This window comes from Gigantopelta aegis, chromosome 11, assembly GCF_016097555.1.
Source record: "Gigantopelta aegis isolate Gae_Host chromosome 11, Gae_host_genome, whole genome shotgun sequence".
In the NCBI taxonomy this organism is placed as follows: Eukaryota; Metazoa; Mollusca; class Gastropoda; order Neomphalida; family Peltospiridae; genus Gigantopelta; species Gigantopelta aegis.
Window position 1 is genome coordinate 30,890,152 of NC_054709.1, and position 14,432 is coordinate 30,904,583.

At 42.2% G+C, this 14,432-nt stretch overlaps 1 protein-coding gene across 1 annotated transcript in view; it reads left to right on the plus strand.

Annotated features, from left to right (window-relative positions):
• LOC121385666 (FMRFamide receptor-like) overlaps window positions 1-14,299 on the plus strand; it is a 46,978-nt gene extending 32,679 nt beyond the window's left edge. The window contains exon 2 of the mRNA XM_041516430.1: window positions 12,427-14,299. Coding sequence (XP_041372364.1) covers window positions 12,427-13,633 — 1,207 coding nt within the window. The 3' untranslated portion in view covers window positions 13,634-14,299. The remainder of the gene's footprint in view (window positions 1-12,426) is intronic.
• The last annotated feature ends 133 nt before the right edge of the window (window positions 14,300-14,432 follow it).

Sequence of the window (14,432 nt, forward strand, 5' to 3'; positions counted from 1 at the left end):
ATCGCTGTCGGATCCAGAGGGTGGCGAGGGGGAAGGGTGTTACCTGACATTAAAATGTTCTATCACTGTCGGATCCAGAGGGTGGGGAGGGGGAAGGGTGTTACCTGACATTAAAATGTTCTGTCACTGTCGGATCCAGAGGGTGGGGAGGGGGAAGGGTGTTACCTGACATTAAAATGTTCTGTCACTGTCGGATTCAGAGGGTGGGGAGGGGGAAGGGTGTTACCTGACATTAAAATGTTCTGTCACTGTCGGATCCAGAGGGTGGGGAGGGGGGAGGGTGTTACGCGTTTCTGGTCTGAAGCATTTCAAAATGTTCCTGGGGCGGGACGTAGCCCAGTCGTAAAGCGTTCACTTGATGCGCGGTCGGTCTAGGATCGATCCCCGTCGGTGGACCCATTGGGCTATTTCTCGTTCCAGCCAGTGCTCCACAACTGGTGTAACAAAGCCCGTTGATTGTACTATCCTGTCCGTGGGATTGTGCATAAAAAATATCCCTTGCTGTTAATCGAAAAGAGTAGCCCATGAAGTGGCGACAGTGGGTTTCCTCTCAATATCTGTGATCCTTAACCATATGTTTGACGCCATATAACTGTAAATAAAATGAGTGTTGAGTGCGTCGTTAAATAAAACATTTCCTTCCTTCCTTCAAAATGTCCGCGAACTACCTACAAATCTCACTACGTTTGGGAATTGACTCATATGCCTTCTATCAACTCACATTAATGCAAACATGCAGCGGGCTTCCTCTCTAAGGCAATATGTCACTAGTACCAAGTGTGTTACTGACATTCAGTCTCACATTATAATACTAACATTTAGTCTCACATTACAATACTGACATTCAGTCCGACATTACAATACTGACATCTAGTCCCACATTACAATACTGACATTCAGTCTCACATTACAATACTGACATCTAGTCCCACATTACAATACTGACATTCAGTCCGACATTATAATACTAACATTTAGTCTCACATTACAATACTGACATTCAGTCAGACATTACAATACTGACATCTAGTCCCACATTACAATACTGACATTCAGTCTCACATTACAATACTGACATCTAGTCCCACATTACAATACTGACATTCAGTCCGACATTACAATACTGACATTCAGTCTCACATTACAATACTGACATCCAGTCCCACATTACAATACTGACATTCAGTCCGACATTACAATACTGACATCTAGTCCCACATTACAATACTGGCATTCAGTCCCACATTACAATACTGACATTCAGTCCCACATTACAATACTGACATTCAGTCCCACATTACAATACTGACATTCAGTCCCACATTACAATACTGACATTCAGTCCCACATTACAGTCTGACACATTACATTACAATACTGACATTCAGTCTCACATTAGTCCCAATACTGACATTATGCAATACTAACATTCCCACATTACAATACTGACATTCAGTCCCACATTACAATACTGACAATACTCAGTCCACATTACAATACTGACACATTACAATACTGACATTCAGTCTCACATTACAATACTGACATTCAGTCCCACATTACAATACTGACATTCAGTCTCACATTACAATACTGACATTCAGTCCCACATTACAATACTGACATTCAGTCCCACATTACAATACTGACATCTAGTCTCACATTACAATACTGACATTCAGTCCCACATTACAATACTGACATTCAGTCTCACATTACAATACTGACATTCAGTTCCACATTACAATACTGACATTCAGTCTCACATTACAATACTGACATTCAGTCTCACATTACAATACTGACATTCAGTCCCACATTACAATACTGACATTCAGTCTCACATTACAATACTGACACTCAGTCCCACATTACAATACTGACATTCAATCTCACATTACAATACTCAAATTCAGTCTCACATTCTGACATTCTGTTCCACATTACAGTATTAATAAGTCAATGTGCTCTAGTGTTGTCGTTAAACCAAAAAAAAAAGAGATAATTTTTCTGCTTGGTCTGGCTGAACTCCCATGGTGTTCCGTGTATTTGTTTTGCTCAATATATTTGCCGATCACCACTCAGCTTCTGTTGCCAAAGAGCCGGATAATCAATTTACAATATACAGGAGGGAGATGAGAATATTTGATTTATTACCCACCTACGAGAAATATATCAATGTAATATATTTGACATTTTACACCAGTTACGTATCCGTTTCAGCGACAAAGCTTTAATATAATACCACGGGCGTTGAGATGTTCACACAGTGACAAACCTTTAATATAATATACCACGGGATTTGAGATGTTCATACAGCGGTAACCCGTGTACATTAGCATACAGTACGGCCTTGGTAACCTATATGTGAGGATGGGATCGATCCCCGTCGGTGTCCACATTGGGCTATTTCTCGTTCCGGCCAGTGCACCACGACTGGTATATCAAATGCCGTTGTATGTGCTATCCTGTCTGTGGAATGATGCATATAAAAGGCTCGAAAGACACAGTAAAATATAACACGCTGTTTTGTTTGGGGGTTTTCAAATAGAAGGTCAAAACAAATACGGCCTGCTACAGAAATCCTATGGTCTGCTGTAAATAAGACAGCACGCGGCGAGTGGTGTGTTTGAAATGGTGTGTGGAAATTTAGGACCTCTTAGCTGTATTTTGGATGACTTCTCAAATTAATATGTAACAGAATCAAGGGTTAAATGAAAAATGGCCTGCGATTTGGGGATAATTTTAGCAGATGAATTTCTGTTTCGTCTGCTAATGCCTCGGTCACATATGATGCTGCCGCCGCACGGTTCTGCGGTCTGCGGTTTGTAGATGTGATTTTTACAAATCGTACGGCTTTGTTGGCTGTGGAAGCAGTGTTCACAAATGTTACTGGGTCCGCACGGTAATTGTAAAAGTCATGAAATCAAAATGCGTGAGGAGACCGCAAGGCGCTAGTTAATACCCCGCAAGGCGCCCTCACGGCGACCGCAAGGCAATCGCAAGGCGCCAGCACGGTTGTTGCGGCCGCCGTACGATATTTAGAACATCGTACGGCTATCTCTACCGTGAGGTGACAGTAAGGAGGCCTCACGGTTGTTGCGGCTGCCGTACGATTTTCTAGGCACACCAGACAGAGTTAAAAACCGTACAGTGACCTTGCGATACTACATGCGGCGGGGTTGTGGCCTACGGCCTTGCGATTTCCGAAAAAAAGTTTCATGTCAAATTTAAAAAATCGTAAGCCCCTGCGACAAGCTAAAAAACTTGATATCGCCTCACGGCTAGCGTATTCTACCGTGCGGCCACCGCACGGTTATGGCAATTTTGGGGACTTACGGCCGCCGCCAACACGCCGCAGGCCATTTGTGACCTAGGCATTAGTCTAAGAAATGGACTGCATTTCGCTTTTCGCAGGCCGCTGTTTCGAGTCCTGCGTACTCTTAGGCAAGCGCTCTGGGTCCCGTTCCACGAAAGAATTGTAGCTAAGGTTAATTGTAGTGACTTAAGGTGAGTTTTACAACTGGCACCGCAAACTTTACAGCCGTTTCACAAAGCAACCTTGTGGTAGTCGTAAGTGCCCCTTTAATGATTAATATATTTTTTGCAAAGAAGTGCGAATTTTCGTGTGAAGGTCGTATGGCCTAGAATGTTTTTAATCGAACGCCGAGTTTCATAAAAGGTATTTGGTATATATTAGATCTATTTTTACACAATAATTTGGTATCTTTTTTATAAAATTATCAAATCATCATCTAACCGCCATTAAATTTTGACAGCTACGTTAGTGGCTTACAACTGCCTCGTACCTATTGTAAATTTTCACAATAATTTACGACGATAGTAAGCTACGCCGCGTCGTGGAACAGGCTGGTGATCGTAGAAAAATAAGGTCGCGATGGTAGATATTTACGGCGATAGTAGTGCTAAGATAGCTTCGTGGAACGGGGCCCTGGAGATACCGACTGAGCTAATTCTCGCCCCCAACCGGGAGGCAAATGCATAATCTTTTGAATTGGGAATAGCGCCCCCAGCCTTCGTCACTTCCGGGAGGTGGGACGTAGCCCAATGGTAAAGCGCTCGCTTGATGCGCAGTCGATCTTGGATCGATCCCCGTCGGTGGGCCTATTGGGCCGTTTCTCGTTTCAGCCAGTGAACAACGACTGGTATATCAAAGGTCGTGGTATGTGCTATCCTGTCTGTGGGATCATGCATATAAAAGATCCTTGGCTACTAATGGAAAAATCTTGCTGATTTCCTCTCTAAGACTACATGTCAAAATGTTTGATATCCAATAACCAGTGATTAATAAATCAATGTGCTCTAGTTCTGTCGTTAAACAAAACAAACTTCTTCTTCCCCATTTTTATTTGTTTGTTTTGTTTGTTTGTTATTGTTTTTTTTTGTTTTTTTATTGTTGGTATTCGTTTTTGTTTGGAGTTTTTAGGTGGGGGGTTGGGGGTGGGGGATTTTTTATTATATTTTTAATGTTAATTACAGTTTCTATTTCACGCTATTTGAGCTTTTACACAACACCTCGCCAAAAATAATTCGTATTTCCACAAAACAGCGTCCATGTTGGTGTAATCAAAGAAAGAAAGAAAGAAAGAAGTGTTTTATTTAACGACGCACTCAACACATTTTATTTACGGTTATATGACGTCAGACATATGGTTAAGGACCACACAGATTTTGAGAGAAAACCCGCTGTCGCCACTACATGGGCTACTCTTCCGATTAGCAGCAAGGGATTTTTTATTTGCGCTTCCCACAGGCAGGATAGCACAAACCATGTCATTTGTTGAACCAGTTATGGATCACTGGTCGGTGCAAGTGGTTTACACCTACCCATTGAGCCTTGCGGAGCACTCACTCAGGGTTTGGAGTCGGTATCTGGATTAAAAATCCCATGCCTCGACTGTGATCGGAACCCAGTACCTACCAGTACCCGATGACCTGCCACGACGCCACCAAGGCCGGTTTGTAATCAAAGAATTCCCGCGGTTTTCTCCCGCGGTGATGGATTGATGCAGGATTGGGTTCAAATTTCAGCCACTCAGTCGATAATTACGGAAACGTGAAACCGTCATCGAAGTGTCCGCCTCGTGCACTTCGTGTTTAACAGTGTCACGTGACCCATGCATGCTTTTTCCCGCGCTGTAGCGTGAAATTACAGCGATATCATGTTTATGGATTTACATATCAGTACTGTGTAGGTAGATTCACTCGTGGGCGGTGGTGGTGGGCTGTTCCCGCGCATTTGATTTTTTTTCTCTCGGTTTTTTTTTTTTTTTTTTTTTGTCTTTTCTTTTCTTTTCACTTGTTAAAGGCATACTGTCACGGATTTAAGGACCTTATTTCTCTAAAAATAGATAATAAATAAAAATTACATTAATTGTTGGAAACAAATCTAGCTATTGCATCACCTTTACTGAACCATTTTTGAATTATGGACCATTGCCATAATTCAATTATTTTTACAAAATATCATTAATAAATGTAGTATAGCGGTTATGAAGATGGTTGAATAAAGTACATTTAGGGACAAATCAAATTATTTTTGTTCAGGTAATATTTTGTTACGCCATTAAATAGGTCAGTGGTCTGTGACAATATGCCTTTAATGTATTATTATTTATCATATAATAGCTAAGGTATCCAGTGTAATCAAAGTATCTGATATTTTTTTCAGATCACATACTTTAAGAATTTGATAAATTTGCAAATTAGATGTAAATTAATCGAGGTCTCGGCACTAGGTTTAATGACTTTTAAGAAAACGTACTGCGGCGACACTCCATAATTGACGTATACATTTCACAGAAACACGTCACATTATATGAGAAAGAGATTATTACCCCCGTGTGTTTCGGTAACGTCGATATCATATAATTTTATTAGGAATGCAAATAATGCATTATGCTCGCCAGAGGCTCGCATAATACAATTAGTATTTCTAATACTACTCAAAACAATTTAAGGGTCAAAAATTTATTACCAAATAAGTTTCAGAGTATATTAGATTGATGATGTAAACTACACCAAATTTTTTATTTATTGTTCCATATTTACAAAAAAAACACAAATAAACGTCACTGTATACAAGAAAGTCACATGACATGCTGTCAAAGTTGAAAGTTGTCAAACATGGATTTTACACATTAGAACATTCGTTTAATAGTGTGTGAATCCACCCCTGGCGCGAATACACTCGACACTTCGTTGCCTCATGCTGTTGATCAGACGTCTGAAGAACTCTTGGGGAATGGCCTGCCACTCTGCCATAAGAAGTTGACCCAGATCATGAAGGTTGGCCGGAGGGGCATGGTTATCCCGAACTCTCCTGCCTAATTCGTCCCAGGCGTTCTCTATTGGGGCCAAGTCAGGCGAATATGCTGGCCAATCCATCCTGACGATACCTTGTTGTCTGAGAAAGTCCGTTACCACCCTGGCGCGGTGGGGTCTGGCATTGTCATCCTGCAGAACTGCCCCGCCGCCAATCTGCTGAAGGCCTGGGAGAACCAACGGCCGGATAATCTCATTCAGATAGCGGATTCTATTCAGATTGCCATCCACCACAGAGGGGGGTCCTGTGGTGGATAGAGATGCCGCCCCACACCATGACGCTGCCACCACCGAACCGGTGACGTTGTCTAACGTTAACGTCAGCGAAGCGCTCCCCAGGACGTCTGTAGACACGAACCCGACCCGACCGTCGTTGAACTGGAGACTAAACCTGGACTCATCAGTGAACATCACTCGACCCCACTGAACACGTTGCCACCGCAGATGAAGCGTGCACCAGTGACGTCTGGCCGTTCTGTGACGTGGTAGGAGTGGTGGTCGAACAGCCTGGCGACGGCAGCGTAGATTATTGGCTCTCAGACGATTGGGTATGGTTTGATCAGACACTCGAGTTCCAGTCGCAGTCCGCAGATTGTCACGTAATCGGCGTGCAGTGGTTGTGCGTTGACGTAGAGCCATATTGGTGATGTAGCGATCCTCTCTATTTGTAGTGCTTCGGGGTCTTCCCCAACGTGGACGATTTCGAACAGAATTCGTTGCATGGTACCGTTGCCACAGTCGGCCAACGACACTCTGACTGACACCAAGTCTCAGAGCAACATTTCTTTGCGTATTGCCATCCTGAAGCCAAGCAATAGCCCTTCCTCGATCTTCGATAGTCAGTTGAAGTCGTACCATTGTCGAATTTGGAGTGTGCACCGTACACGAACGCAAGCTCCAATTATACGGAAATTCAGCATTGGGAACATGGAATACACGTGCAAAGCGTACAAATGAAGCGCTTTGTGAAAAAGCAAGTTATGGGCACTTAGCAGACCTTTCGCTTTCGCCCTAATTTACGTGCAAATGTAAGCATGTTTTCGCCATTAGAACTAGTCGACAGTGTCAATGACAGTGGATTTTAATTCATTTATGGGTTGCTTAGACCCACTTTCGTCAAAATGGAATAATACCATGCGTGACATTATGGTCTAGCTAATATAATTGACATTCAGAAAATAATATATATATGATATCGACGATACCGAAACACACGAGGGTAATAATCTCTGTATTTACTAGTTTGTTCAATACAGAAGACATAACTAATTACAATTTTTAATTATGAGTCACGGAGCATGAGAATGTATTTACGGTTACATGGCGTCGGCCATATGGTTAAGGACCACACAGATATTGAGAGAGAAAACCCGCTGTCGCCACTTCATGGCTACTCTTTTCGGTTAGCAGCAAGGGATATTTTATATGCATCAACCCACAGACAGGATTGCACATACCACACGGCCTTTGATGTAACAGTCGTGGTGCACTGGCTGGAGCGGAAACGTGATCAGAGTTCAGCCAGACCGAGCAATTAAAACGTCGGTTGGACTGGCTTATAAAATTTGTTTTGTTTAAGGACATCACTGGAGCTCATTGATTTATTAATCATCGGCTATGGGATGTCAAACATTTGGTAAAATTCACATATTACCGTCTAAGAGATGAAACCCACTACAATTTTCCAATAGTAGCGATGGGTCGCAGATCCGACTTTCAACTAAGCCGCGGTCACATGATGCGTTTTGTACAAACACCTGTACTAACATTTAGTAGCAGCGGTCTGTACTTATGACTTGAAAAAAGTGTGTTTTCTTTAATGACATCACTAGAGCACATTGATTTGTTAATCATCGGCTATTGCATTTTAAACATTTGGCAATTTTTACATTTAGTCTTAGAGAGAACCCGCTACATGTTTCCATTGGTAGCAAGGGATCTTTTATGTGCACGATCCCATAGACAGGATAGCACATACCACGGCCGTTGATATACCAGTCGTGGTGCACTGGCTGGAACGAGAAATATTCCAGTGGGCCGCGGATCAAGCGAGTGCTTTACCACTAGGCTACGTCCCGCCACTAGAGCACATTGATTTTAAAAAATCATCGGCTATTGGGTGTCAACCATTTTCACAGAGAGGAAAGCCCGCTACATTGTTCCATTAGTAGCAAGGGATCTTTTATATACACCATCCAATAGACTTGATATCACATACTACGGCCTTTGATATACCAGTCGTGGTGCACTGGCTGAAACGAGAAATAGCTCAATGGGTCCACAGACGGGAATCGATCTTAGACTGACCGCGTATCATGCGAGCGCTTTACCAATGGACTATATCCCTTATTTAAAATATAAAAAAACCGGTCCAACGGCCAATTATAGTTAAATAGCGAAAACAGAAAATCCGAAGCTGAAAATAAGTCACTTAGATGTTGCTGATGGAGGCACTAAAATCCGATGTTTATGAAGTAGCTCCAGTGTTTTTATAGCATCATCCCACAGACAGGGTAGTACATACCACGGCCTTTGATATACCAGTCGTGGTGCACTGGCTGGAACGAGGAATAGCCCAATGGGCCCACCGACGGGGATCGATCTCACACCGACCGCGCATCGAGCGAGCGCCTTACCTCTGGGCTACGTCCCGCCCCTGTTAGGAAAAAAGAAAGAAAGGAATGTTTTATTTAACGACGCACGCAACACATTTTTATTTTACGGTTATATGGCGTCAGACATATGGTTAAGGACCACACAGATTTTGAGAGGAAACCCGCTGTCGCCACATAGGCTACTCTTTTATGACAGGCAGCAAGGGATATTTTATTTGCACTTCCCACAGGCAGGATAGCACAAACCATGGCCTTTGTTGAACCAGTTATGGATCACTGGTCGGTGCAAGTGGTTTACACCTACCCATTGAGCGTAGCGGAGCACTCGCTCAGGATTTGAAGTCGGTATCTGGATTAAAAATTCCATGCCTCGACTGGGATCCGAACCCAGTACCTACCAGCCTGTAGACCGATGGCCTAATCACGACGCCACCGAGGCCGGTACCCCTGTTAGGACTGAAAGTGTCTTCGTGGAAGGCTGTACGTGGACGATAGAGCAGACTTGTTAATGTATATAGTTTTACCCAATCTAATTAAAATTAGCTCCACTATTACATGTGGATCTAACACCAGCCAGTTGGAGCTCATGTCCACCAATCAAAACGGTTGGATAAATAATCTTCTAAATCGTTGAGATACAAGGAGAACAGAAGTGGGGATACATTTTCGCCTTCGCGGATACCGTTGTTGCAAGGGAATAAAGCTGATTGCTGATTATTTACGGAAATTAATGATTTTAGACCTTGATACATCTGGTAGATAATTCTAAAAAAATTACCGGTTATGTTATTTTGTAACAGCTTATGCCAAAGTTGAGTTCTTGGTACCATATCGAAAGCTTTCTGAAAATCAATAAATGCACAGTATAATTTCTTTTTTCTTTTTTTCAAGAAATCGATCAAGTTATGTAATGTGAATATGTGGTCTGTAGGTGAATAGCCTTTACGAAATGCAGTCTGTGCCTCACTAATGATATTGTTTTCCTCAATAAATAAGTTTAACCGGTTATTAAGTAAAGTTGTGAATAGCTTAGAACAACAGCAGAGTAGTGTAATTGGTCGATAATTTTCGGGTACTAGTCTGTTCCATTTATTTTTAAAAATTGGTATAATAATACCTGTGAGCCATTCCTCAGGTAGAACGCCGTGATCAAATATAGCATTAAAAAATGTAACATAGACTGGCATGGTCAAGGTGGTGGTTGATTTAATATATTCGTTGGCTATTTTGTCTACACCTACTGCTTTATCAGACCCGACCATAATGACAGTCTTCTTTTTAAAATTGTTATCATCAGTTGAAACCGCAAAGTAAAGCTCTCAATCTAATTAAAATTAGCTCCACTATTACATGTGGATCTAACACCAGCCAGTTAGAGCTCATGTCCACCAATCAAAACCTTACTTGCAGAATCCTGCCAGTGATTTAAAACTAACAACACTGCGTAGTCCCCAATGTCCAGGTAACATTTCGTCTGTAAATAATAATTTATGGGTATGGGTAACTGTATTTACGTGCCCCTATCCACGAGGGTTCAGGCACGCCACCCCGGATTCAGCCTCTGACATCGCCAGTTGTCGATTCCGGGGCGGGAGGGGGGAGGGGTAATTATAAAAATTGCATGGGGTAAAAAAAAAGAAAAAGAAAAAAATTTAAATGTGTAGTGACCACTTACAAACTTAAATAATTATACCATTTATAATTAGGGATCTATCACATTTATATATTTTCACTCATATATTTATAATAGCACCATAAATAAAAACCTTATATCTTTATTATTTTAGTATATAATTTGGGAGCTAAATAATTATATACAAATTCTAATAATATTTATATATATATATATATTTTTATTTTATTAATTAGGCCCTGGAGGATAAAGGATTCGTAAAGCGGGGAGCACCGCGCCACAGGCAGTCAGGCGATCAAACAGGCGGGAGGCCCAATAATAATTTAAATATTGACCAATCACACTTCGCCTTTTATAACGTTATTTGGGAGCATACAAATTCTAAAAATATCGGGCGAGTCTATTTTAGTGGCCGCAGTACAGCGAACCATATCAATACGTACGGGATGGGTTATCAGTCTTCAGTTTTACATTACAAATTATTTATTTTATAAAATAAAACATGTTTTAAGGCATTCGTAATTCACACGAAACATGTCGTCTACCCTCAGGATAATTCGGAATGTTTTCAAATTATTTTAAATCACTGGCAGGATTCTGCAAGTAAGGTTTTGATTGGTGGACATGAGCTCCAACTGGCTGGTGTTAGATCCACATGTAATAGTGGAGCTAATTTTAATTAGATTGTAGTTTTACCCAAACTTATTATTAATCGAGTTTTAGAACAATATGGTGACCAGCTTGCAATGTCTTGGGCAGAAGCTATTTTACAGACTACAGGAAAACTAAGAAAATATCGATTGTTAATGAATAGTTATCGTGTTGAGCGATATGTGTACAGTTTAATGTCAGGCCGATACAGGAGCGCCTTTGTGAAATTTCGATGTGGTGTTGTTCCTACTGGGTTACAGACCGGCCGATATGAGAATCTGCCGGCTGATCAACGATTCTGTCCTATCGCTATATTCGATAACCAGTCTGTACAGAATGAAATTCTTGCTTTAATAATTTAAACGTTATATGAGGATCTTCGTTTTAATTTATTCCAACATGCTCAGATATATTGTAAAAAAATGTTTATTTTGTTACCTGATGTAAAAAAGTTATGTGTTTTAATGTCAGAGCATAACCTTGCATTTGTTTTTATTTGTTACGTCGTAGAGACTGTTTATATAAACAATAGTGTTACTAGTAGTATTTTAATTGTACATACTTTCCCTCATTATTCCCTCGTTCCAGCCAGTGCATCACGTTTGGTAGATCAGAGGCCGTGGTGTATGTTATTCTGTATGTGGGATGGTGCATATAAAAGCTCCCTTGCCACTGATGAAAACAAATGTAGCGGGTTTCATCTCTAAGACTATATGTCAGAATTCACAAATGTTTCACACCCGATAGCGGGATTATTAACAAATCAATGTGCTCTACTTGTGTCGTTAAACAAAACTAACTTTAACTGACACATACAACTTTAGAACGAATGTGTACTTTGACCTTTAACCCGAAGAGCATAAGCCCTACATTGACGTGTTAAAGGCACGTTTCACACCCAATAGCGGGATTATTAACAAATCAATGTGCTCTAGTAGTGTTGTTAAAAGAAACTAACTTTAACTGACACACAGAACTTTAGAGCGAACGTGTACTTTGACCTTTAATTCGAAGAGCATAATCGCTACTTCGACGTGTTAAAGGCACGTTTCACACTCAATAGCGGGTATTATTAACAAATCAATGTGCTCAAGTAGATTGTTAAACAAAACTAACTTTAACTTTTCGTGTGTTGGTATATTGGCTAACGATTCTCAGCTGAAATTTCTTTCTGTTTTTCAGGTCACCGAAACCCTTCTGGGCCTTAAATAAAACAAACATGGCGGCGAACATCACCACGGATACGTACCTCATGAACATCAGTCTCGTCCCCGCTGTCATGCTCGCCAACGACGACACGGGAAATGACGTCATGAGCGGGCTGCACAACAGAAGCTGCGTGTCGAACACGACGGAAGAGTACGAGAACTTCTACACGACTGCGCAGTACGTCACTGGCCTGGTAATCTACCCGATCCTGTGCGTGGTGGGCATCACGGGCAACACGCTGGCTCTGATCGTGCTCAACCACAGACACATGGCTACCTCGACCAACGTCTACCTGTCCGCCCTGACCGTCTCCGAAACCATCAAGCTCTTCAACGACCTCATGTACTTCATCATGCTCGCGCTCTCCTTCAACCACCCCGACGTCAGCAAGACCATGGTGATGACGTACTACCCGATGGCTCACTACATATTTAACATGGCGGTGTGCATCACCGCCTGGTTGACGGTTTCCGTGGCGATGGAGCGATACATATCCGTCTGCCATATATCGAGAGCCAAACAGCTATGCACAATTTCCCGCGCAAGGATTATATGCACCACCGTTTACATAACGATGATTCTCCTGTCGCTGCCTTCGCTGTTCAGATACAAGGTCGTGTCGGTGTACGACGCCGCCAATAACGTCTCGTGCAACGAAATAGTCCTCACGGAACTGGGCGCCAACAACGCGTTCATCGTACCTTACTCTTGGATCCAGAATTCCGTGCGCTGCATCATACCCCTGGTGGTTCTCGTTTACCTCAACGTGCGCATCATTAACGAGCTGCGCAAAGAGCGCGTCAAGGGCAAGAAGCTGTCCTCGCGCAACCGGATCACGCTCATGCTGATCATCATCACACTGGTTTTCGTGGTGTGTATAATGCCGGACGCCGTCATGTCGACGTTTTTCGGAAAGGGTTACGCCGAGGAAGGCTACCGAACGAAGGCTATCCGAGAGATCACGGACTCTCTGCTGGCTGTCAACTCGGCCATCACCTTCATGCTGTACTGTCTCCTCAGTCAGACGTTCAGGTCGACGTTCATCGTCATCTTCTGCCCGCAGCAGCAAAACGTGCTGTTTCCCGCCAGAAACGGAATGCATAAAGCCGGACCTCTGTTGAGACGGAACTCGGCGGACGAACTCGACCGTAACGGTTACGAAAAGGAAACAGTGGTGTAGGAAACAGTGGTGTGGGTGTGGATGCGGGTAATTTTATTTATTTTTTTACACAAACTTCCATCAGAAAACTGTTCAAGCACGCCTGTTGTGGACACAACATCTGACTTCACCAGAGAGTTCTGTAGGCTGTAAGGTCATCACATAGGGCTTAATGTGCGTTTTAGAGAACGCCTGTGTGGGGTACAGGGAACAGGCTGTGTCATGCCTTGCCTTAAGTACATCAGAGGTAGAAACATGAACCAGAAAAAATGAATCAGAGCATCAGGCGCGGATCCAGGGGTTTGTGAAAGAGGGAGGGGCGACGCCTAGCCTCCCACCACCGCGCGAACTCCGCGCCTGAGTCTAGTAATGTTTGGTCTTGTTTGGGACATCTGGACAAAAGGGAACTTTTAAAAAGGAAGGCGATGGGACTCAAGGTCGGTCCCGGGAAAGATTTTAGCGAGGTTACACCTCCCTGAAATGGGCAGTTCAATAAAATAAAAATTTAAAAAGGTAAACAAAACATTGTTAAAAACGTGGCAGTTTAATTTCTTTAGAATGGACAGGTCCACTCCAATTAAAGCTTATGATAAGATGTAATTGATTTCATACATAAAGACATGTATAGTCAAAGTAGTTATACCATAGACCACAATTCACCAAACTATCGCAACTTTACGATCACAGAACAGAACAGATCATATTTATTTCGCTCAAGGCCACCAACCGGTAGCATCAGAAGATTGTATACATATAATAAATAAATATATATACACATACGTCAAGATTGCAAGAGTCATATCTCTATAGTATATATTAC